A 23,845-nucleotide genomic window follows, 5' to 3' on the forward strand; every position below is an offset into this window, starting at 1 on the left:
GCATCAATATCCTATACTTCGACACCTTCCAGAGGATGAATCTATTGGAGAAAGACTTGATGCCTTCAACCACGGTTTTCCACGGAATTGTCCCGGGCAAGTCGGCTTATCCCATAGGCCGGGTCAGGCTCACAGTGGCGTTTGGAACTGCGCAGAATTACAGGTCGGAGTCTCTAATATTTGAGGTGGTCAAACTGAAAAGCCCCTACCATGCGTTGTTCGGCCGACCGGCCTACGCCCGTTTCATGGCCCGCCCATGCTATGTCTACCTCAAGCTCAAAATGGCTGGTCCTAAAGGACCCATCACAGTCGAGGGAGATAGAAGGATCGCAAAGGAGTGTAAAGAAGGGGACGCGGCGTATGCGGAAGTCGCCTGTGCGGCGGAAGAGCTCAAACACCATCGGGCCAATGTTGACCCGGCGGATATGTCGCCACTCAAGAAGCCAACCATAGATTCTGAGTCGCCCCTCAAATTCAAGCCGACGGATGACACTAAGACAATCGATTTCGTGCCTGGCGATTCATCCAAGCAGTTCACCATTGGGACGGGTCTGGACCCCAAATAGGAAAGCGCGCTCATCTAATTCTTCCGTGAGAATCGGGACATCTTCGCATGGAAACCTTCTGACATGCCTGGTGTATCGAGGGAATTCGCTGAGCACCATCTTAATGTTGACCCAAAATGCAAACCTGTCCAACAGTACCTTCGCAGATTTAACGAGGAACGACGCAAGGCGATTGGAGAAGAAGTCGCCCGTCTTTTAGCCGCCGGGTTCATCGTGGAAGTTTTCCACCCCAAATGGCTGCTTAACCCGGTGTTGGTACTCAAGAAGAATGGCACTTTCCGTATGTGTATTGACTATACAGATATCAATAGAGCTTGTCCCAAAGATCCCTTCGCTCTTCCCCGCATCGATCAAATCATTGACTCGGTGGCAGGATGCGAACGATTGTGTTTTCTGGACGCCTATTCAGGTTATCACCAGATCAAGATGGCCGTGGAGGATCAGGAGAAGACGGCCTTCATAATCCCCTTCGGGGCCTTTTGCTATGTGTCCATGCCTTTCGGACTCAAGAGCGCGGGGGCGACTTATCAACGCTGCATCCAGAATTGTCTTCGTAACCAAATTGGTCGCAACGTCCATGCTTATGTCGACGATATTGTGATCAAGACCCGCCAGGGGGAGACACTATTGGAAGACCTTAAGGAGACTTTTGATAATTTACGGGTATATCAGATGAAGCTAAATCCTACCAAGTGCGTTTTTTGTGTACCTGCAGGAAAATTGCTGGGTTTCTTGGTATCGGAGTGCGGCATCGAGGCTAACCCGGACAAGATTGAAGCGGTTACCTCTCTTGGGAAACCGGCGAATGTTAATCAAGTTCAATAGCTGGCGGGCCGCATTGCGGCTTTAAGTCGTTTTGTGAGTCGCCTAGGGGAAAAGGCGATTCCTCTTTATCAATTGTTGAGGATGTCCGATCGCTTCGTGTGGACAGATGAGGCAGACGAGGCGCTCGAGGCCTTAAAACGCCAATTGGATAACCCGCCGGTCCTGGCGGCCCCGACTGAAAAGGAGTCTATGCTTCTGTATATCGCGACAAATTCCAAGGCAGTAAGTGTGGCTGTGGTCGTCGAACGAAAGGAAGAAGGGAAGGAATACCCAGTGCAATGCCCAGTATATTTTATCAGCGAGGTGTTAACTCTTTCCAAACAGCGATACCCGCATTGGCAAAAACTGGTGCATGGGGTGTTTATGGCGAGTCGAAAGCTTAAGCATTATTTCCAGGAGCATCGGATCACCGTGGTCAGTTCTGCTCCCCTTGGCGACATCATCCAGAATCGGGAGGCTACAGGGCGAATCGCCAAATGGGCGATAGAGCTTGGGTCTCATCACATACAATATACTCCTCGCACAGCTATCAAGTCCCAGGCATTGGTTGATTTCGTTAATGACTGGACAGAGCTACAGGCTCCGGAAGATCGGCCTGACCTTACCTACTGGACTATTTACTTTGATGGATCCAGGCAGTTGGAAGGCTCGGGGGCTGGTGTGGTGTTAGTATCCCCTCAAGGAGACAAGTTTTGTTACGTTCTCCGACTCATGTTTCCCTGCACTAATAATGCGGCGGAGTATGAAGCCTTGCTTCACGGCTTGCGACTCACAAAAGAGATGAACCTAACGCGAGTCAGGTGCTTTGGTGATTCCGATTTGGTGGCGCAGCAAGTTTCGGGTACCTGGGACTCTCGGGATCCCATGATGGCAGCTTACAGACGAGCTGTGTCTGATGTGGCGGGTCATTTTCATGGCTACCAGGCGGACCATATTGACCGGCGCCTCAACGAGGCAGCTGAGGCCCTCTCGCGACTCGGCTATCACAGAAACCGGTTCCTCCTAATGTTTTTCTGGATGTCTTGCATAAACCGTCCGTGGTTTTACCCTCAGAGGAGGAATTGGCGATACCGGATCCCGAGTCTCAGCTCGTGGCGGCTCTCCATGCCACTCCGGATTGGGTTCTCCCTTATCTGGCTTATCTCACTCGCGGCGAGTTACCCACCGACGAAGTTTTGGCTCGCCAGATCGTTCGGCATAGCAAATCCATGGTCATCATTAATGGCGAGTTATATAAACGGAGCGCTTCTGGGCTTTTTCAGCGATGTGTTTCCCCCACGGAAGGATGCGTGATCCTAAATGACATTCATTCCGGAGACTGTGGACACCACGCCGGGTCACGTTCTTTGGTATCGAAGGCTTTTCGTCATGGTTTCTTTTGGCTGACGGCTCATGCAGACGCAGAAGACATAGTGCGTTGGTGCGACGGGTGCCAGCGTTATGGGAGGCAGGCTCATGTGCCGGCTCAAGAATTGAGAATGATTCCCATTACTTGGCCTTTTGCAGTCTGGGGGTTGGACATGGTAGGTCCCTTTAAAATGTCCTCTAACAAGAAGACCCGCCTATTGGTGGCAGTTGATAAATTCACCAAGTGGGTTGAGGCGGAACCTGTTGGAGCATGCGATGCGGAGACAGCGGTCAAATTTCTAAAGAAGCTGATTTTCCGGTTTGGATATCCGCACAGTATTATCACGGATAATGGTACTAACTTGTCCCAAGGGGCGATGCAGGAGTTTTGTCGTCGAGAACATGTCCGACTTGATATTTCTGCAGTTGCTCACCCGCAATCCAACGGGCAAGCAGAGCGGGCGAATCAGGAGGTCTTGCGAGGGATCAAGCCCCGACTCATGGTTCCCCTGGAAAGGACTCTAGGGTGTTGGGTTGAAGAGTTACCTTCGGTACTGTGGAGTATTCGGACCACCCCGAACCGATCCACGGGGTTCACCCCCTTCTTTTTGGTCTATGGAGCAGAGGCTGTTCTCCCTACTGACATAAGGCATGACTCTCTTAGAGTCGCCGCATATGTGGAGCAGGATAATGAGCTGGCGCGTCAGGATTCTTTGGATGCCTTGGAGGAGGCGCGTGACCTGGCTGCGGCCCATTCGGCTATCTATTAGCAAGATTTGCGGCGTTATCATAGTCGTCGGGTTAGGAGTCGGACCTTTCAGGAAGGCGACTTAGTGCTTCGTCTAATACAAGATCGAGCACGCATGCACAAGTTGTCACCCCCTTGGGAAGGGCCGTTCGTCGTCAGCAAGAACCTCCGCAATGGCTCTTATTATTTGATGGATCTTCGGCCTAATCGACCGACCACAAAGGCTGAGTCAACTCGCCCCTGGAATATTGCCCATTTGCGGCCTTACTACACTTGAGCTCTTAAGCTTCGCATTTTATAAGTTTTTTCAGTTTCATTATGAAGTAATAAAATACTCCCCGACTTGGGGGCTTCTTCATTGAAAGAGCAAAATTGTGTCATCCTGTTGCGACCGTATGAGCTGACAGAATATGCATTTAGGGTGGGTGCACGAGCTTTCTGACTCGCCTCCCCCTGTCGCGACCTTATGAGCCGACGAAACCTGCATTTAGGGTGGGTGCATGAGTTTTCTGACTCGCCTCCCCCTGTCGCGACCTTATGAGCCGACGAAACCTGCATTTAGGGTGGGTGCACGATCTTTCTGACTCGCCTCCCCCTGTCGAGACCTTATGAGCCGACGAAACGTGCATTTAGGGTGGGTGCACGAGCTTTCTGACTCGCCTCCCCCTGTCGCGACCTTATGAGCCGACGAAACCTGCATTTAGGGTGTGTGCACGAGCTTTCTGACTCTCCTCCCCCTGTCGCGACCTTATGAGCCGACGAAACCTGCATTTAGGGTGGGTGCACGAGCTTTCTGACTCGCCTCCCCCTGTCGCGACCTTATGAGCCGAGGAAACTTGCATTTAGGGTGGGTGCACGAGCTTTCTGACTCGCCTCCCCCTGTTGCGACCTTATGAGCCGACGAAACCTGCATTTAGGGTGGGTGCAGGAGCTTTCTGACTCGCCTCCCCCTATCGCGACCTTATGAGCCGACGAAACCTGCATTTAGGGTGGGTGCACGAGCTTTCTGACTCGCCTCCCCCTGTCGCGACCTTATGAGCCGACGAAATTACTGTGCTGTGGCTTAACCCTGAACGTTTTAAGCCTTTTTTCTTTCTAAATACTTGTTGAAAATATCTATAGTTTGTTTGTTTTCACATATGCTGTTTCCAAAGCTTAAGACAGGACGGTGATAAGAATTGTTTCATCCATGGCAATTTAAGCATTATAGAAGACTCTCATAAAGGCGGGTCAAATATTTCAAATCACCTTAAGGGCGATATAAAGGTTCTCGCAGAAGGTATCATCGAAAACAGTAGTGACTTACGAAAAAAGGACCTATTACATGGCTCTCAGGCCAAATTTAATAAAGTTTACCTCGCTGGCGCCTCGGGATCATCCTGACGTGAGCTCTGGCCGACTTCGATTTGCAAGTCGTCCAATACCCAATTGCACTTGGCCAAAGCAGCAAAGTCATCTTCGTCAGTCAGAATTGATGCCAAGTCTGCTTCCAAGTCGAAAGGATTCTTGGTTCGCCGAGGAGTTAGGCTGGTCGTCACGAAGGTTGGCGGGCTGACTTTCTTGTTTCTGCTATCATAAGCCGCCTGGTATTTTGTTAAATCAAGGCTTGCGGCGAGTTGAGTTGCAGCCAGCCGAGAGTCCTTGATGACTCGCTGATAATCCTCTTCAACAAATTCTGATCCATCATCCTTGAGCTGAGGAAAACCGGCGACTACTTCTTCTAAGTTGATTTCTGGAGCATACGCCGAACAACGACTCAGGGCAGTCAGAACACCTTTTCGGGCGGCTCACCGAGTTAACTCGCCGATCTGAGGGGGAAGTGTAGACAAGCAGCCAAGCACCTTCTTGATAGAAGTGATAGGTTCTTTGGCGCCCATCACAGCTTTGACAGTCAAGACGCTGCCTATGTACAGTCGCTCTGTCAGCGTGTAAATCGCCTTCAGCATCAACACACAGTCTTCTTGAAGGTTGGCGGCTCTCGGACCTGAATCATGATGGTTAGCGACTTAACATAAGTGTTATTTAAAAAAAAGAAAGGGGGAGATCGAAGGTTTAAATAAGGCTTACCAAAGACGGCTTGCGTCATGTTGGAGATATGACGCTTTAAGCCGGATAATTCCTGTTGAACAGTCGCCATCCTAGCTTCAGCTTTCTCTGCTCTCTTCAAAGCGGCATTTTGGTCAGCCTGAGCCTTTTTCAACTCGACTTTGAGTTTTACCAGTTCGGCCAAGGCCAATTGACACTTTTCCTCCGTCTGAGCTCGGGCGTCTTGTTGTCCAGCTAAATTTGTCCTTAAGTCGCCCAGCGCTGATTCGGTCTGAGCAAGATTTTCCTATTGAAAATTTAAAATAAGGGCAAGTCTCAGAACTACTACAAAGCAATATCCCTGACACTTGGGGGCTAATGTATAATTTTTTTAGATAAAATTGTACAAAAATCAAGACCCGGCTCATCTTTTTACTAATGACCCGGCCCTTGGGAGTTACTGGTTGCAAAAGTTTTTTCTAAATTTTTAAGACCCGGCTCATCTTTTTATTGATGACCCGGCCCTTGGGGGTTACTGGTCGCAAAAGTTTTTCTAAATTTGTAAGGCCCGGCTCATCTTTTTACTGATGACCCGGCCCTTGGGGGTTAATGGGAATAATAAAGTATAACAAAACTTACAAACTTACCTCATGTTTTTTGTTTAACATCTGCAGCAGGTTTTTCTCCATCTCATAGTTTGCTTCCAGGCGACTTACAAAGCCAGAGCAAAGTTCCTTAAATTCCAAATTGGCATATTCGGAAAGTTTCCCCTTGGAGAGCCCAGACTCGGGCATGCCTTGGGAAGAGGATGCTACATGTTTGGATAAAACTGTAGCTGTCGGCTTAGAAAAGCCAGAACCGGTAATAACCACAGCATCTGGGTCTTCTGTTGTTGTTAATGGGCTCGGCGGCTTAGGGGCATCCATTGTTTCCTTTGGCGACTTAGGAAGACCCACTTGAGTCACGGGCTCAGTCTGATCCGGATTGTCATGAGTCGGAGTTGATTCTCTCATGGGTTCTGGAGCCGCGTCAGGAGTTGATCCGCTGGTTTTCCTCTTCTTGGCTTGTGCCTTGAAAAAAGGGAATAATTTCGTTAAGGAATTGAAAAGCATGTTATTCTCAAGAGGCACGGCAAGGTTATCAAAAGACTTACCCCGGAACTCAAATCATAGGTGGAAGTGTCGACATCACTGAGTCGCCGGAAGTGGGAGGAGAGTTCTGCAAAAGAATTATACGTCAGTAATACAGTCGGGTTACGAATGTGGTCTAAAGAGACATGAAGAATGGTTACTCATAAAGAGTACCTCGCTTGGTTTTCTTTTATTTGTTGCTGGTAAGCCGGATACCAGGTCGCAAGAATGACTTCGTGTTTTCCGGTTTGAGGCGTGCTGTGCTTTCTTCAGTAGGAAATTTGGGTCCAGATAAGCATTTGGATGTGAGAGAGGGACTTTCCCACAAATTCGCCTGGCCGGCTTAGGTGGAGAAGGAGATGAATCGGAGGAAACAGAAATTACCTCAACAGAGTCCTCCTGGCTTTCGTTATCTTCGTTCTATTTCAAGGAAAGGGAGAAACATAGATATAAAGGTTAACAATAACAAGTGGCGAGTGAACAGAGGACGAATTTTTACCTCTGAAGGCGCATCGCCGACTTGAGATTCGTCAACTTCGGATGGTTCGGCCGCAGCAGATTTGCCTTTACCCTTGGTTTTCTTTGAGGGCGGCTTGACATTTTTCATGGCTTGCTTTTTGGGCCTCCTGGACCAGAACTTATCGCCTTTCTGAAATTGCATATATTACGAAACCACAATACAAAAGAAGCATAAAGAATAAAGACCAAAGGCGGGTTAGGATTGTTTACCTTGGGCGCCGGGTTAATTTTGCAGAAAGGCTTAAGGCCGATTTGGCCGCACTTTCCCGCAGGATCGCCAGTCAGCTTTTTGATAATGGTAACAATATCCTTTTCCGTTAAAGCTATGCGAAAATAGCATTGAGGATGATCCAGGGTGCCATCAAACTCACACATCAGGCCATCCCGGCGGCTCAGAGGAAGGATACGCCATTCAACCCAGCAGCGGATTAGGTCGACCGCAGTAAAGCCGTTGTTCGTAAAAGATCTTAACTCAGATAGTATTGGGATGAATTCCGATTCTTCCTCCTCGGTAAGCTTGTCTCGGAGCTTGAAGTTGGTCGGAAGGCGAGTTGGCTTGTAACCCAGCAGCTTGTTTTCGCCAGCAGGAGACGTCTCTTGACAGTAAAACCAACACTCGCCCCAGCCTTTGGGATGGCTAGGCATGATGAGCGAGGGGAATGGGCTATCCCTGCGGCGTTGGACATTGACGCCACCAAGTTCCAAGCTGGGGCCGTTGTGGAATTCCGTTTGGCGATTCAGATGGAAAAAATGCCAGAATAAGGGGACAGAAGGCTCGATCCGCAGATAAGCTTCACAGAGAACTTGGAATTGGCTCAAATTGCTTATGGAGTTGGGTCCCAGATCCTGGAGTCGGACGTTCATGAAAGTCAAGGCGTCCCTAAGAAATTTTGATCCGGGCGGCTTGAAACCTCGCTCCAGGTGTTCAACAAAAACTACTATTTCCCCTTCTTTGGGGTTAGGGAGATCTTCTCCTAACCCTGTGCGCCAGGCAATAACATCTTGAGGATCCAAACAGCCCGTTTTCACGTAATTGGCTAATACAGCGTCATCAACCTTGGTAGGAAGCCAGTCACTCTTGAAGACGGCACACATGCTACAAATAAGTAAAGTATGATATTACATGTCTTGGACACCTACTATATGGGATGGAATTGGTTCATTTAAACCGCCGAGTACTTTGGTTAAAAAAAAGATTTAACCCGCCAGATCAAAGGGCCGAGTTGGGTCACTATGGCGACTTACGGAAGTATGGTTATTCCCAAGGGCTACGTTCTGAAAACAATAAAGGCGTTTTCATTTGAAGTACCAGGAGGTGAAGACTACAAAAAGCTTTTTGCGAACAGTAAAAAAGGAATGGATCTACCAGACAGACGTGAAAACCTACGGAAAATGACTGGGCGCGACAGTTTATTATCAAAGAATGCCTTTCGTTTGGTGGAGACGCTATTTTCACAGATTCACTGGTACAGCGGACAAGCAAAAACATTCGGAACGCTGGCTATCCTATTAATACTCGTGCTAATCGATTCGGACCAGATAATGCCTATGTGCAAGGAGCTTCAAGAGTACGGTAATGGCGGAAGTTCAAGCGGAGAATAAATCTACTCTTAAAAACGAATGGAAGCCTAACCTGATGCTGTCGGGTGAGAAGAGCCGACAATGACGGGGTTTGCTGGAGAAGCGCGGATGTCCCGTCGAACGAAGAAGCTTCCGGCGGCAGCGAGGCTCGAGGTGAATGGCGAGGTGACCGACGGCGATGCGGTCGAAGAAGACGGTGGCAGATGTGTTGGTTCCGGCGCAAGGTTTGAGCGACGGCGAAGGCCCACGGGCGGCACCGGAGCACCTCGCGTGAAGGTCGAAAGCGCGGTCGGCGACGGATTCCTCGGGGCGATGCGGTTTTCTCGCTGCGTCGGTGGAGAGGAAGGTGACAGGACTGGTAGGTGGGAAGCGACAATTCTGTTCCCCCCTGGCCTATTTATCGAGGCAGGTGCTGGAATCGAGGCACCATGAGCGGGAACCGCCGGGGATAAAAGATTCGCTATAAATGTGTGCCGAAAATTTTGGGATAACAATGCGCTAAAGATCCGTTGGAATTGTGGTGGTCTTCCCGAGAAAAAAGGAGTAAGAAAAGGCCAGTCGGTAATGATCTGGCAACTTAAGGGATTTTCAGTATCCAAAAGGCAATGGCGGGTGTGCAATTTCTTGACAGATGAAGAGAAGTAGGGAATGAATCGCCTTCAAATGGAGCAGAGGTATTGGCATGAAGAAAAAATGTTCAAGTCAATTTGGGGCCTAATGTTGGGGATGTGACCTGTGGATGACCCGCCCTAGTTGGGCCAGGTTATGCGTTGGGCGATTCATCCAAATGTTTAGATGGGCCTCGCTTTGGCCGAATCAAAGTTGTATGACGAGTATGGCTCTCGGCGAGTCTCCTAGCTTTGGAAGATGGCGACTCAAAGACCACATTGGTCACGAGTTGTAGAAAGGAAGGAATCCTTGTAAACCCTAGGGAATCGACCTATATATAAAGGTGAGGTCCCGGGGGACAGAGGTGGGTTAGAAATCATCGAGTGCTAGGTTTAGGTGAGTTACGCCTCCCTTGTAATCGAATCCACATCAATACACACAAAGCAGGACGTAGGCTATTACCTCCTCTCGAGGGCCGAACCTGGGTAAATCGTCGTGTCTCTCCCGCTTAACCCCTTTGAGTCGCCACCAAGGTGCGATGGCTCCAGTACTAAGTCCTTTCACGAGGACATCTGCCGTGAAAAAACCATGACACACCTTATATAGCCGAGTGAAGAAGCTACTCGACGTTGGGCAAAGCTCCGAGAGCTCACAGTCGTCGGGGCGAGACTTGCGGCGAATCCGAGTCGACAGAGGAGGCTGAGAGCAAGGGGACAAGAGGGAGAGAGCTCCAGAGGGTGCGTGCACGCGCTGGGAAGGTATCCGATGCTCCCGGACAAGCCATGGCATGCCAGGGAGGGCTCCCGAAGGCTCTAGTGCACAGGGCATGGTTTTGGCACGCTCTACCCGTGGTCACAACGGACAAATCATGCTCTGGACCGCTTCTGGTTGTCACACCTTGTCCAACAGGTCCTTCACTGCTCCAATAGATAAGAACGGCGGTTGGAACTGGCCAGGTGGCTCTAGGGAAGAAGAAACCTACCAAAATAGTTTCTGGCAGCAAACTGTTTGTAGTTGTTTTTGGAGAAATGAATAGGTAAATGGAGTTGAATCTTTGTCATAAAATAATTGGGTAGCAAGCAGTATATGCATGAAAAAACTGAAGTCATTTAGACCCAATTTCCATACACTTCCTTCACAAACCAAAAATTGGTCCAAAAACTAGGATTAGAAGCTGGGCTCAAATGGCTAGATGGATTTGGCTCAAATTTGGTGGAGGGTGAATATTTGAGCATAGGAAGCTACTGTAAAGATTTCAGCTCATTTGAAAATGCCAAAATGATACTTCCTTCACACAGCTTCCAAAGGGGGCAGAAACTTAGGAAAATATTTGGGGAGAGATTGATATAGGGATTGAGCTCATTTTTGGTATTCATAAGTGATTTAGAAATGTAAACCACCTTGAACAGTTTCATCTCAAGGGGATCAAGGAATAGAGCAATTCCTTTGCAAATTGCCGAAGTGGACAGAATTTGCAAATTGATGTTGTGCTCAAAGTTTGAACTATGGGGCTTGGGATCTTGATGGAAATAGAGAATATATGGATAGGAGAAGCTCCACCATTTATTTGGGATTTTTCCTGGCTACTAAAATGGTAGTTCCTTTAGAAAGTGCCAAAAAAACAATATTGACATTAAAAGGGAAAAGACAATTTTCCCTCATCTAATAATGGCCAATATTTTATGGGAGCTCAATATGATCACAAAGAATACCTCCACAAGTTTTCATGAACTTTGAAGATGGATAGATATTTTCCTGGATTTAATTCCATCAACTGACAGGAAAAGGAATTAATTATAAATGGAAAATATTGCAAATGACAAGGCAATATTTTTGCATATCCAGGATTTAAAGATAAGGGATGATTACTGGGAAAAGGTTTGGGAGGAAACAGGGCAAAGGAAATTGGGGTTCCTTTGAAACTGAAAGGATCAGGGTTTCCCTTTCAGCAACTCGGAAGGTAGGGTTTTGACGGCAAAACCTTGAGGAAGATCTTGGGTGGCAAGGTTGGACTGAAGAGAATCTCTGGTTGGATAGGGAAGGCAAGGCTAGATGACCATCTTCATATTCCCAAGAGTGAAAGAAATCCGATAACACCGAGAAAAAAGACAGGAGTCAAATCCCGCAAATGAAAAAAAGAGGGAGCGGAAACCAGGGTGTTACACTTCAGTCAAACAGAATTTGAAATATTTGAACTTGGCAACTCAAAGTTTCTGGTGGAGATGATAGAAGACACTAAGGGCTTCAAACTCCTAGAGTTTGGGGTCAAAAATCCAAAGGAAAAGAGGAGTTCCTTTGTAAAATTGCAGGGGCTCAAACTGATTACAGAAAATCCCTTTTATTCAAATAAAAATAATCAAGGGTGATCCATCCCTTGTAAAGCTTTGGGAAACATTCAAAATAAAAGTTTAGGGGTAGGAGAGGTGAAAAAAGATTTAAAACAAAAGGTGGCGATTATTTCCTTTTGAAGAATTAATAAAAAGCTTATGGGAAATTTGCAAATTTGCAAAAGAAAGAATATTCCCTCAACCAATTCATTTTGAGAAAGGGCCAAAAGAATATTCCTAAACTTGCTTGGTGGAAAAAAAGAAACTCGAGAAGGTTTTTCTCATGAAGATTAGCAAGAGAGCTTCAGATTTTTTGTCAAGCCAAAAATTGAAAATCCAAGGAAATCAAGGAAATAAAAATAAAATAAAATCTTGGGTGTTACATAAACACTCACGCCGAGGCGACTGGCACAATGAGCCTCATTCACGGTAAAGCTTTCCGAGGTTTGGGAGCGTCGGGTTTGGGCTGTTTCACATCCTTCTCTGCCGACTCAGTTGTTGTGGCTCAGTCATGCTTGATATTCCTGGTGCTCGATGTCAGGGTCTTCCTTGGGGCAGCCGCCGAGTCTTGAGGCTTCTTCGATCGAGACTCGTTACGCAGGGGAGACTGAATCTCTTCTTCGCTCTCCTTCGAGACGTCTTCGTTGTCCTCGATGTCCTCATCATAATCACTATCCACGCTGCCGCCTACACTCTCTTCATCGACATCAAGTTGCCCTCCGTTCGGCATGAGCGAATACATATTTGTCAACTCCTACAACATTCAAACAATAAAGGGAGTCGACCAGAGATATCAAAGCACTCGATGAAATATCAAAGTATTCGAAAATGATATATCTTATCAGGTTTGGTGGCGGGTTCTCAGCAGAGTAAGGCAAGATTCGCTTGGCTCACAAGGGGTTGTCACTGGCTCCGGTGATGCTTCTGAGCCACGGTCTCCTCCGAGACTTCCTCTCGGTGTGACCGAGTGGTGTCCTTGGGGCCAGAGTAGTGCCACATGGTGTGGTCTCTCGCTTGAAGGGGATGGATTCGCCGACTAAGAAACGCCTCTAATAGGTCCATTCTAGTCACTCCACCACGGATCAGATCCACTACCGCATTCACCAAAATTCCTACTTGTATCTTATCCTCACCGTCAACGTTCTGGGAGAAGTCGGTCGCTCCAATGTGAAGGGGGGAAGGCCAGTTAACATATTGGGAGATGCAACATCTTTGCAATAAAACAATGTCGACTGCCAGCCCCGAACAGATTCACGAAGGGTCATCTGCGGAAACATACTCTTACTCCTCTTTTGGAGTCTCAGACCACCACATAGATGGATGATGTGGGTCCTACTATCACTAGGATTGGCTTTCTTAACCGACACAGACCGAATCATGAAAATGTGTTTGAACAAGCCCCAATGAGGGGAACAACCCAGGAAGCATTCAAATAGCGTTACGAACGCGGCAAGGTACGCAATGGTATTCGGAGGAAAGTGGTGAAGTTGAGCACCGAAGAAATTTAAGAACCCACGAATTAATGGATGGGGAGGCAAAGAAAAACCTCGCTCGACGTGAGTGAGGAGGAGGACTCGCTCGCCTTCGCGCGGCTCCGGCTCGGTTTCCCCTTCCGGCAACCTCTATGACCCGGCGGCTATCAGCCCGTTGGTGACGAGGTTCTGGACGTCCGCCTCCCTAAAAGTTGATCGGAGGAAATCCCCATGGATCCACCCCGGCGGCGCCGTAGATCGGGCGCCCAACGACTTCTTACCCTTGCCTCCCTTCTTGGCACGCTCAAGCTTCCCTGTCTTCCCCTTCATCATCGCAGTGGCAGTGGAGGCGGCAGATCTGAGCGGCGCCCGTGAAGCAAAGGTGGTGGGAAAAGAGGAAAAGATTAAGGAGGAATACTGTGCCAGCCCTTGCAACGACCCATCTTATAGTCGCTCGAGTGAGTCGCTGACTTATGGGCCCGCCAGATCTCTATATATCTTGATAACAGAGGAAGCACGATACATGGCGATAAGTACGGCGCAATAATCGAGGCATCGTGCTCCCACTTGCCCAAGTCGTTGCATCATCATCGCGCGGCGCGCGCTTACCGAGTTTTCGAATCCCGTGAAATACGGACCTCATGAAGTGACCCGTCGCGTCAAGGGCCGGTACTCTGTTGATCACTCGAATGAGTTTCCATGCTCAAGGTCACCCGTACACATTTCAAGACAAAATAAATCAGGGTAAATGACAAAGACTTCATTCGATGCACACTTCTGTTAAGCCTTAAAAAGCATTCGGAGTTCGTGTGTCTTATTAGAATCTGCATAGACCCCTTTCCTTATTCAAACACCGATCCAATCGGGGGCTAATGATAGGGATATATACCTAGGGTAGGGCCATAGGCCTGAACTACACGTCCTATCGAAGGACACTACATTGAAGGACTTAAAGATTACAAGGAAGGCTCCGACCGAATCACCATGTCGCATGCATCACTCAACGCTACATCCACTCGGAAGCTTCCCCCTTCATTCGACAGTCGCCTTTCACTCGGAAGAACAAGAAACCAGTCGGCCGCAGAAGATCACAAGCCACTCCAGGGAGGCCAACGAGCAGACGTTCGACTGGTCGTCATAACTAGCATTTATTGCATACGTTATCAGTAACGTTCGCCTTAATTTCCACTATCGAACCCTTGGTTGCCAGATCTTTGATGAGGGATACCGCATTCTATATAAGCCACCCCTCCCCTCTGGCACAAGGGTTCGCACCCCCTGTAACTCACACTTTCCACACGACACAAGCTCCTGAGCACTGAGATGTAGGGTTGTTACCTCCATGAGAGGGGCCTGAACTCATACATTCGTGTGTACAAACTCGCCGTAGCTAGGACTCCGCCCTCTTCCTACGTACCCCTAACCTCTACTGTCAGGCTCGTTCCCACGACAATACCTCCACCGCTTGTGGTGTGAAATTGATCATTGCCCAGGTACTTCTCAAGAAGAGCAAGTTGCTCAAGTTCGCAGGTGATGTGGTCGGTGGCGCCGGAGTCAACATACCGAACACCATCACCTCTTTGTTCACGCAAAGCAGTAGCAACGTGTCGTGCATAGGGGACATAGTCCTCATCATAACAATGCCAACAATCCATCACCTCATGGCCACCTTTCTTGCAGAGTTGGTAGCTCGGGCGACCATGGGAAGACGAAGAGCGAAGGTTGTTGTTGGTGTTGGGACCGCCGCCGCTGTTCTGGCCGTAGCCACCGTGGTAGCCGCCACCACAAGAGCGAGCACCATCGCTCGAAGGAAAGCCACGATAGTGACAGCCGCCGCGACCTTGCCCCAGGTGACCACGCCCACGACCTCGACCACGGGAGGCAGAGTTAGCAGACGACTGGCGAAGGTTTGTGACATGGAGGAGGGTGAGGCGGGCGTCAATGCTCAGGAGCTCACTTTAGAGATCCTGAACAGTGACAGGTTCCACCCGAGCAGCGAGCACCGACACAACTGGATTGTACTCCACATCCAAACTGGCAGGGATTTTGGATGTGATTTCCACATCAAATAGCACGGCGCCAGTACATGCAACTTCATCGCTAAGACTTTTAGTTTTTCCAAGATACTCGGCCATAGTCATAGTACCTTTTTGCAGATTGGTGAGCTCAATGCGCGTGTTGATGGCTTGAGCTTGGCGTTGGGTAGTAAACATGGCGTGGATGGCGTGACACACCTCGGCTGGCGTGGAGCATGACGACCTGGGCAAGAATATCGCGGGAAAGGGAACCCATCAAATATCCTTGGAGTTGTTGCTGCTATGCATACCAGAGGGATCACGCAAAGTTGGCGACTTGCTCTTCTTTCCCGTACTTGACAATGGTGAGAGTCGCCGACGGTGTCGGGCTCTTCACGTCGAGGTGGTGCTCCATCTGTGAGCCCTTGATCTAGGGCAGCACAATGGCCTTCCATAGGAGGAAGTTGCCCCTCGCGAGCTTCTCCTGTGGTGGTGGTCCAAGCGAGGTAGTGGTGGAGGTGGAGGATGAGGCCAAGGTGGAGGATGAGTTGGTGGTGAGCGCGTCGATGGTGTTAAGGTTCATGGCAGTGTCGGACATGTTGCTCGGTCGCAGAAGGAAGCTAGATGCAATCTCTTTCGATCTAATGAGGAAGAGGCTCTGACACCATGTGAAATGACATGGGAAACTTTGAAACCTTTGCTTGGGCCACATTGCTATATATATAAGGGATGCCTTGGCTTACAAGTTGAGACCGATCACAATGGATCGGTTATAGAAGAGATCGAGAGAGAGGGAATCGGTAGAGAAAACAGAAGAAGGGATAGAGAAAGATTACACATTCAAACTACTCTTCTATCCCTATACAACTTATTCTAACACAATTGACCGATAGAAAGTCGGACAATATACAGTCGACCCACTCGGCTTTGATCTAAGAGAACTCACTTGCCATAGATGGAAGAACAAATTATCACAGCAGTATGGCAAGGTCACGGCCAAAGACATAACGCTCCGACTTGTGCTTAACCATCCGGAGCCGACCCACCCCAGCCTTCAACACTTTGACGCCCTCAAGAACAGCAAAATTCTCTCTTTCCAGAAGGGCATGGCCAGACATATCCTCAATGCTCTCCTCTGGTCTAGTAAGAAAGAACCTGGCAATGCAGACTTTACCGGATCCTAGCAGCACAATGCTGGCATCTCTCAGTCTCCAATCTTCTGGCCTGTTCACATCTGTCCACTCATTCTGCAGCATGGGCGGCCACAATTCACATGAGGTAGTGAGGTCTGCTGCGCAAAGCTGCAAATCGTTGGGTGTGAAGCCAAGCCAGAGGTTGTGCTCAGGGATGTACTCAGCACGACCTCTGAAGGGCAGTGCCCAGTTGCCTACTTTGCTCCATGCGTCACTCGCGGTGTCATACAAGTATGTGCCAGCGGCAAATGTAGATATCCAGATCTGTGAATCGCCAACCACAGTGTAGGCGCTGATTTTAAAGGGCATTAAGACGTCGCAGCCGCTGGATTCCACTTCCACCCCATCGGCAAAGAGAGGCGGTGGCTGGAGGGAATACCAGCACCAGTCTTTGGTGTTGCTAGCACTAGCAGGCGGGCGGCTGCGGATGAGAGCCTGGAAGCAGTGCTGATCCGGCCGCCGGCCAGGGTTGCGGCTCATGACGTATAGGCTGTCGCCCACGGCAATGGAGATGGGGTCGATAATGGGCCTGCACATCTTGGGCATTCCTGTGCGGAGCAAACGAGAGTCATGGTTGTACAAGAAGGTCCTACCGATTTGGTCCACGGCGAGAAGATTGTCCCGGTTGAGGCCGAAAGCCATGAAATTCATCCACGCCAGTTCCCCATTGTTGGATGGCCAGTCGAATGACAGAGATGGGGGAGGCAGCGGAGCGTCCGCTAACGGTTGAACTGCTCGAACCGCTTACCGGGTTGGGCGAAATAAGTTTTCCGGATTCATACAGTGAAGGCTGAAGTATCTGGGGCCGCCGTAGCTCCTAGCCAACAGATTCACAAACCGGCTACCCATGGTGGGCGGGCTTCCTGATAATCAAAAGAAAGAACAAGGGACTTGTTGAATGTTGGTAATGATTGTAGCTTCTTCTCTCGTAATATCTAAGAACCATGTACAAACACAGAGAAATATCATCAGAGATTCACGGAGTACCTGAGGAGGGGGGATGGGAATCAACTGAACCCGGAAATTTCTGGAAAGGAGAGTATCGGCACTCAACCACGCAGCAAGATCGATATGTTGTTTGGCAACAAATTGGGGGTATTTGGGGAGGAGGCGTTGTTGGCGGCACAAGGAAGACTTTAGAGGGAGATCCGGTGCGATTCCTACCCTAACGCCTTCCCCCGTGGGTTGCTGGGCCAGATAGGGCTAAGTGGGCTAAATCTGTAATGTATTCCATTTTTTTTCTTAATACATGTCTTTTTTTTGAACGGTTAATACATGTCTTCTTTTTTTAACAGACCCTTGTGCATCTTCCATGTACATCTGAAACATTTTTTATCTACATTGAACGTTTGCAAAACACATTATTCATATTCTTCTTCAAATGTGTGTTTTGAAAAAGTGTTAAAAAATCAAATACACATTAAAAAATTAAATGGTATGAAACTTTTTACAACTACGCGAATACATTTTTACATCGTATAAAAGTTTTAAACATATCATGAACATTTTTTTTGAAACTTGATGTTTTGTGTAGCGTAAACTTTTAATGGTACTAATATATTTTAATTATATGTTATATTGTATAAATGTTTAAAAATGTCACGTGCGTTTCTTTGAAACACGTGAAAGTTATTTAAAGATAAAGTATGTTTTTGTCCCTCAACCACTACCCCCACACAATTTGCAACCCCAACTATACAAATCGAACAAGTTCCATCCCTCATTTTGGTTTTGATCAATTTGCAACCCCAACTATACAAATCGGACAAGTTCAATTCCTCCTTTTGGTTTTGACCAATTGGTGTTGAATCGTCCTGGTTTTGAACGCTTCATGCTGACATGGCAAAAAAGGCCTACAAATTGACCTCTCTCTCTCTCTCTCCCATGCAACTCCTCACTCTCACGCGACATTTGTGGGGCACGAAGCACATGGAAGAGAAAGATGGCGACGTTGGTAGTCTCGACGATGCGAGGGAGGCGCCATGAGATGAGGCACTAGTGCAGACGGCTACTATACAAACGGTTTTACCCCTTTCCGTGATGCAGTTTTAAACCGTCACCTTGTGTGTGTGGGCGATAGGGGACCCTATCCCACACGACACACATAAATCATCGGCGATGAATGCGCCCAGTCACACACGATGGGCAAAAATATAGCTTGTGCGATTGGAAGGGCCATCACAAACAGACATATTGGGGGAGTTGTGTGAGATGTGCTTAACATTCCACACAGGGAACCCTAAAGATACGTCTTCGTTCGTATTGCACATCACACACAATTTTTGCATACCTTCGTCTATGTTAGGGGTGGCCATCACACACGGTGCCTAGAAGAAACTGTTTGACATAGGCTTGTACATCACACACATTTTTATGTAAAATATTTTCGAAAGGATGGCCTAACACACATAGTTGTCACCCGGAAGTCGTGTGTGATTGTTCACTGAGCCAACACGCCAACTGTCCAGAAATTGTGTGGGTGTGTTGAGGTCATCGCTCACGGTGTTGTATGACAAACTATCTGCAATAAGAAAGCCAATCAACCTAATTGTTCTATTATTTATAATCCATTTAGTAATGAAATTGACACTTCATATCAAGCACACAATATATTTCATTTCGTATGAAGCGACCATGATTTCATAATTGAAATACATCAGAGTACAACATCATATAGACATATATTACCTAGCTATGTACCCAATTACATGACAGTGCCAAATTTCACATGCAACATCTAAAATTTCTTGAAAGTAGCATCATATACGGTAAATAGACAGGTGAATGTCGTCTAGGAAAACGTTGAAACGGAAGGTAAATAATTAGCCTTCACTGATGTCGAAGGTCCTTGCAACTTTAGGACAGTGCGTGTGGATGGTTGCCCGCACATACTTCATCCTCTTGTGGAAGACTTCAAGATTATACCATGGATGATGTATGAATACCTTCCTCGTCTCTTGACCATACAAGTGGTTTGAGACATACTCATCAATGAACTGCTTTTGGAAAGGACTCGAAACAAAGGTATGCACAAATTTCGTTCTGAGAAGTTGACATGTCGCAAAGGGAAAGAAGACAAGGTAAAAGAGATTAGTACCACCCTATAGTTGACTGATGTCTTCTTCATTGTGCACACAACCATCTTGTTGATTTTCGTTGCTAGTTTTTATATATTAACAATCGTTCTAGGTTTCTTGACTTGACTGATATTCATGAACACATCATTTTCCCTAAATGCAAAATGGGTCGAACAGTGGGTCTAAACCTCTTACAGCAGGACCTAGATGTGCAAAACCAAATTATTAGAAACCTAAATATTACAATGGTTCCTGCAATTGCACAATAATATGCTATTATCCAAAGGATCATGAATGTGCAAACCTTAATGGTACACTTCAGTGTATCCCATTGTTGCCCCATGTAACGTATTTAAGATAGATATTGATCAGGTTATAAGTGATATTTGGCATGCTATCGGTATAATATGTTAATGAAAAATAAACGCATAGCAGATCCAACATATTAATTCAACCCACATGGAAAAGCCAAGCGTGCTAAGAACTATGAAATATAGAAATTTTATGTTCCACATGTATTTAGTATTTCCAATTTCAATTTACTTCTCATATGCATAACAATACAAAATTGTACCAACAACAATCGACCATCACATTGCAGATGATCACATAAACAAATGAACCAAATAGTCAGCTAAACAACACATTGCACACTACTACATACTAGAAGGTGAGATTGCATAGTAGCATTACATTGCATATTTCACTAGTATTTCTTAAAGAAAGGTAGGAGTAGCACATGCAACAGGTAAACCAAACATGCTTAAGAGGCTAGATAGTTGAACACGCGTCATTGGTAATTAAGCTAAAAACAAGCTATTCCTTGTTGTCAGAGATATCAATAATGATAGGCTTGGAATAAGGCGAGGCCTTCACATCAGGGTGCCCTCCTTGTAGTGGTGAGTGGCTTGAGCCTGTCCGGGCACCAACCTTCGGGCTCTGGTGTTACAGCCCAAGAGCAATCTTTCCAAATCTTGTATCCATTTCCATGATCCAACCTTGTATGTCTTGCCATCATGTGGTTTGAGTTAATAAAGTTGTGCTTCATGTCATTCACTTGTGCATCATTGCATCATGGCACCCATTCCATTTTTTTTGCATCATGTTTTGTTGCGTGTGAGATGTCGTGGTGATGTGCTTTGCATCTTGTGGTGTGGTTTTGTTTGACTAGTTAGAAACATTGCAATCAACTAAAACCCTTCTCTCTTCTCATCTATTTCTATTATTATTTTTCAAGTGGGCCTCCCTGCCATATTTAATGTTCACCTTCTTCATAAAATCCCTAAATATTGCCGTAAAGCCCTCCTACAAATTTTCAGCTAGTTTGAAAGTGTTTTGTTTGGATTTAAAAGTGCTTCAAGTTTGAATTTATTCCAAACAGAAATATTTTTCCACCTCTAAAAGTTTCCATACTAAATTTATTTAACAATAAAAAAATTGAGTTCAAAAATATTTTGCTTCATCCCTAAAACCTCTTTTTTCCGAGGTGTCATTTTCTTGCTCCTAGTGTTTCAAATAAATGAAAAACTTGTTTTCTAAGAGAGGAGGAGTAGAGCCCACCTGCACCTCGTTCTGATCCGGCTCCTATCTCTTTGTTCCACCTCACGCTTACGTGCTTCGTTCGCTTCCGTCTTCCTCCTGCAGAGACAGGGGAGGAACGAGTCGCGCCGTGAGCTCAGGGACGTCGAGGCATCGTCCCTCCTTCCCTCCTATAAAGCTAGCGTGTCTCCCTAGGGTTTCCCCTCTCCTTTCCTCGTGCCGCCGCCGCCTCCATTTCCTTCCCTCACGTCCTCCTTCTTCATGAAAAAGAGCCCGGAGAGAGAGACGAGAGAGATTCAGAGAGAGCAGGAGTAGCGCCGCCCTCGTCATCTTCGTCCTCGCCTCCGGTCGGCTTCCTCCGCTTCTCCGAGATGTCGCGCTGCATCCCGTCGCCTTCCTGGACCCATTCCCCTAGATAGGAGGAGGGGATCGCCTCCACGTCGTCGTCGTCCGCCCCGTCGTCATCTCCGTTGCGCACCAGGAGCTCCCCACAGCAGCAACATCATCGCCTTAGTGAGCTCCTCCACCCTCTCCTTTGCTTCCCCGACCCCATGTCCAAGTCCTGAGGTATCTTAGGTGAGCAGTCATTCCCTGCCATCCCTCTCCAGTTTGATTTGGAGTAAAAGGCGCTTGTGGTCTGAAAACTTGTGTTGCGGGTGCACCTAAGTCCCACTACTTGGAAACCGAAAAAATCCTTCACAGAACTTGCGTTTCGGGCATATCTAGGTCACAACCGCCAGTTGGACCGGTGCGCTGCCCGGTTTTCTTCGTTCGCGGTCACGCGAGGCTCACGTGTGAGGTGATTTTTGCACAGAAGACCCTGGTCGGTTTTCTAATCACTTGGGGACGTCCCTGCATTAGGACAGATGAGGGAGGCGATAGGCGGCCGCGGTGCTGGTGCGTCGAGCTCGTCGGCGGCAAGTATTGAGCTGATGGAGGTGATGGAGAGGCTGCCGAAGTTGAGGACATGGACCCCGACGAGTGCATCGTCGTGGCGCCTGGCACCGAGGTCTTCTGCCACGACGCACCCCCGGTCAAGCGGGGGGACGAGGAGAGGCTGGACGGCCCGGGCTACGACGACGTGGGCGGCGTCCGCAAGCAGCTCGCGCAGATCCGGGAGCTGGTCGAGGTGCCGCTGCGCCACCCCAAGCTCTTCAAGACGCTCGACGTGAAGCCGCCCAAGGGGATCCTGCTCTACGGCCCGCCCGGCACCGGCAAGACGCTGCTCGCGCGTGCCATCGCGGCGGAGTCGGGCGCCAACTTCGTCGTCATCAACGGGCCGGAGATCATGTCCATGATGGCCGGCCAGAGCGAGGACAACCTGCGCAAGGTGCTCGCTTAGGCCGAGGCCCAGGCGCCGTCCATCATCTTCATGGACGAGATCGACGCTATCGCGCCCAACCGTGAGAAGACGTACGGCGAGGTGGAGCGCCGCGTCGTGTCCCAGCTGCTCACGCTCATGGACGGCCTCTGCCCGCGTGCGCAGGCCATGGTCATCGGCGCCACCAACCGCCCCAACAGCATCGACCCGGCGCTCTGGCGCTTCGGCCGCTTCGACAAGGAGATCGACATCAGCGTGCCCGACGAGGTTGGCCGCCTCGACATCCTCCGCATCCACTCCAAGGACATGCCCCTCTCAGACGATGTCGACCTCGAGCGCATTGGCAAGGACACGCACGGCTTTGTCGGCGCCGACCTCGCCGCGCTCTGCTCCGAGGCGGCCTTCCAGTGCGTCCGCCAGAAGATGGACGTCCTCAACCTGGAGGCGGACACCATCGACGTGGAGGTACTCAACTCCATCTCGGTGATCATGGACAACCTCGTGCACGCCAAGGAGGTGACCAAGCCATCGGCGCTGCGGGAGACGGGGCTGGTGGAGGTCCCCAAGGTGTCGTGGGAGGACGTGGGCGGCCTGGAGGACGTCAAGCTGGAGCTCCACGAGACGGTGCAGTACCCGGTGGAGCACCCGGGAAACAGAGGAACGGAAAAAACAATTTATCATATGTAAAATATGCAATACGCTCCTCGTCGTTAATCACTAGGGTCTTCTGTGCAAAAATCACCACACACGTGAGCCTGGCGTGACCGCGAACGAAGAAAACCGGGCAGAACACTGGTTCAACTGGCGGTTGTGACCTAGATAAGCCCAAAACGCAAGTTCTGTGACGGGTTTTTTCGGTTTGCAAGTAGTGGGACTTAAGTGCACCCGCAACACAAGTTCTCAGACCGCCAGCGCCTTTTACTCTTCGATTTGTCATCATAGTCGTCGTTTCTATCGCGCCCGAGGCCCTGTCCCCCATTAACGGCCATGACAAGGAGCTCAAGCTCCCGCCTTGGGCCCCTACGACCGGCCCTTGTGCTCCCTGCGCCCGCACATCTTGCTTGTGTTTCCCTCCCTACCCACACCCACACATGTTTTCCTCGCTTCTCCCGCTCACAGCCCTGTGCGTCGCGGCTCGATTATCTCGCTCCCATACACCTCGTCGTGAAGTGAGGCTAGTAATGGAATCCTAGAATGATCCCGCACCCCCGCCGTAGGTCATCAGCTCCGGTGGTTGCTGGAGAGCTCGCCGGGGCCATCGATAACACTACGAGAATAACGGACGTTGCCGACAGCCGAAAGAATGCCGACGGCCCCTGTCAGCCTATTCGGAGCTATGCCGACAAACGTAGCCAGGCCATCGGGCCATCCGCCGATATGCCGACGGCCCCCACCGGCACGGAAAGGCCGTCAGCCTAGATACGAGTACGCTGACAGTGGCCGTCGGCATAAACGGGCAATCAGCACAGCTGTGGGTTCGACGAAACCCCTTGTGAGAGGGCCTAATGTCGTCGAATCTATGCCGACGGCTGGACGGCTCGCCGTTGGCAT

General features: G+C 48.8%; 1 protein-coding gene and 1 pseudogene across 3 annotated transcripts; one reads left to right on the forward strand and one right to left on the reverse strand.

The window, feature by feature from the left end:
* Positions 1-11,943: 11,943 nt before the first annotated feature.
* LOC123395478 lies at positions 11,944-17,507 on the reverse strand. 3 transcript variants are annotated; one of them, XR_006609764.1, is made up of 3 exons: positions 17,345-17,507; positions 16,951-17,220; positions 11,944-12,431 (listed from the first exon to the last, which is right to left on the reverse strand). XR_006609764.1 is itself a non-coding variant. In XM_045090484.1 (2 exons), the coding sequence occupies exon 2, from the start codon at positions 17,006-17,008 to the stop codon at positions 16,136-16,138; it is 873 nt and encodes a 290-aa protein (XP_044946419.1). In that variant the 5' UTR covers positions 17,009-17,220; positions 17,345-17,507; the 3' UTR covers positions 15,852-16,135. The 3 variants fall into 3 exon arrangements, 1 of the variants encoding a protein (XP_044946419.1); XR_006609765.1 differs by having other exon boundaries at positions 17,106-17,220; positions 17,345-17,501; XM_045090484.1 differs by lacking the exon at positions 11,944-12,431 and having other exon boundaries at positions 15,852-17,220.
* Positions 17,508-21,839: 4,332 nt separating this feature from the next.
* LOC123396903 lies at positions 21,840-22,981 on the forward strand (annotated as a pseudogene).
* Positions 22,982-23,845: the final 864 nt, after the last annotated feature.

This window comes from Hordeum vulgare, chromosome 5H (genome assembly GCF_904849725.1).
Source record: "Hordeum vulgare subsp. vulgare chromosome 5H, MorexV3_pseudomolecules_assembly, whole genome shotgun sequence".
NCBI classification, from domain to species: Eukaryota; Viridiplantae; Streptophyta; class Magnoliopsida; order Poales; family Poaceae; genus Hordeum; species Hordeum vulgare.

Bases quoted from the DNA above. Each gene is read 5' to 3' on its own strand.
- LOC123395478 (XM_045090484.1), bottom strand. From the start codon at position 17,008: ATGAATTTCATGGCTTTCGGCCTCAACCGGGACAATCTTCTCGCCGTG.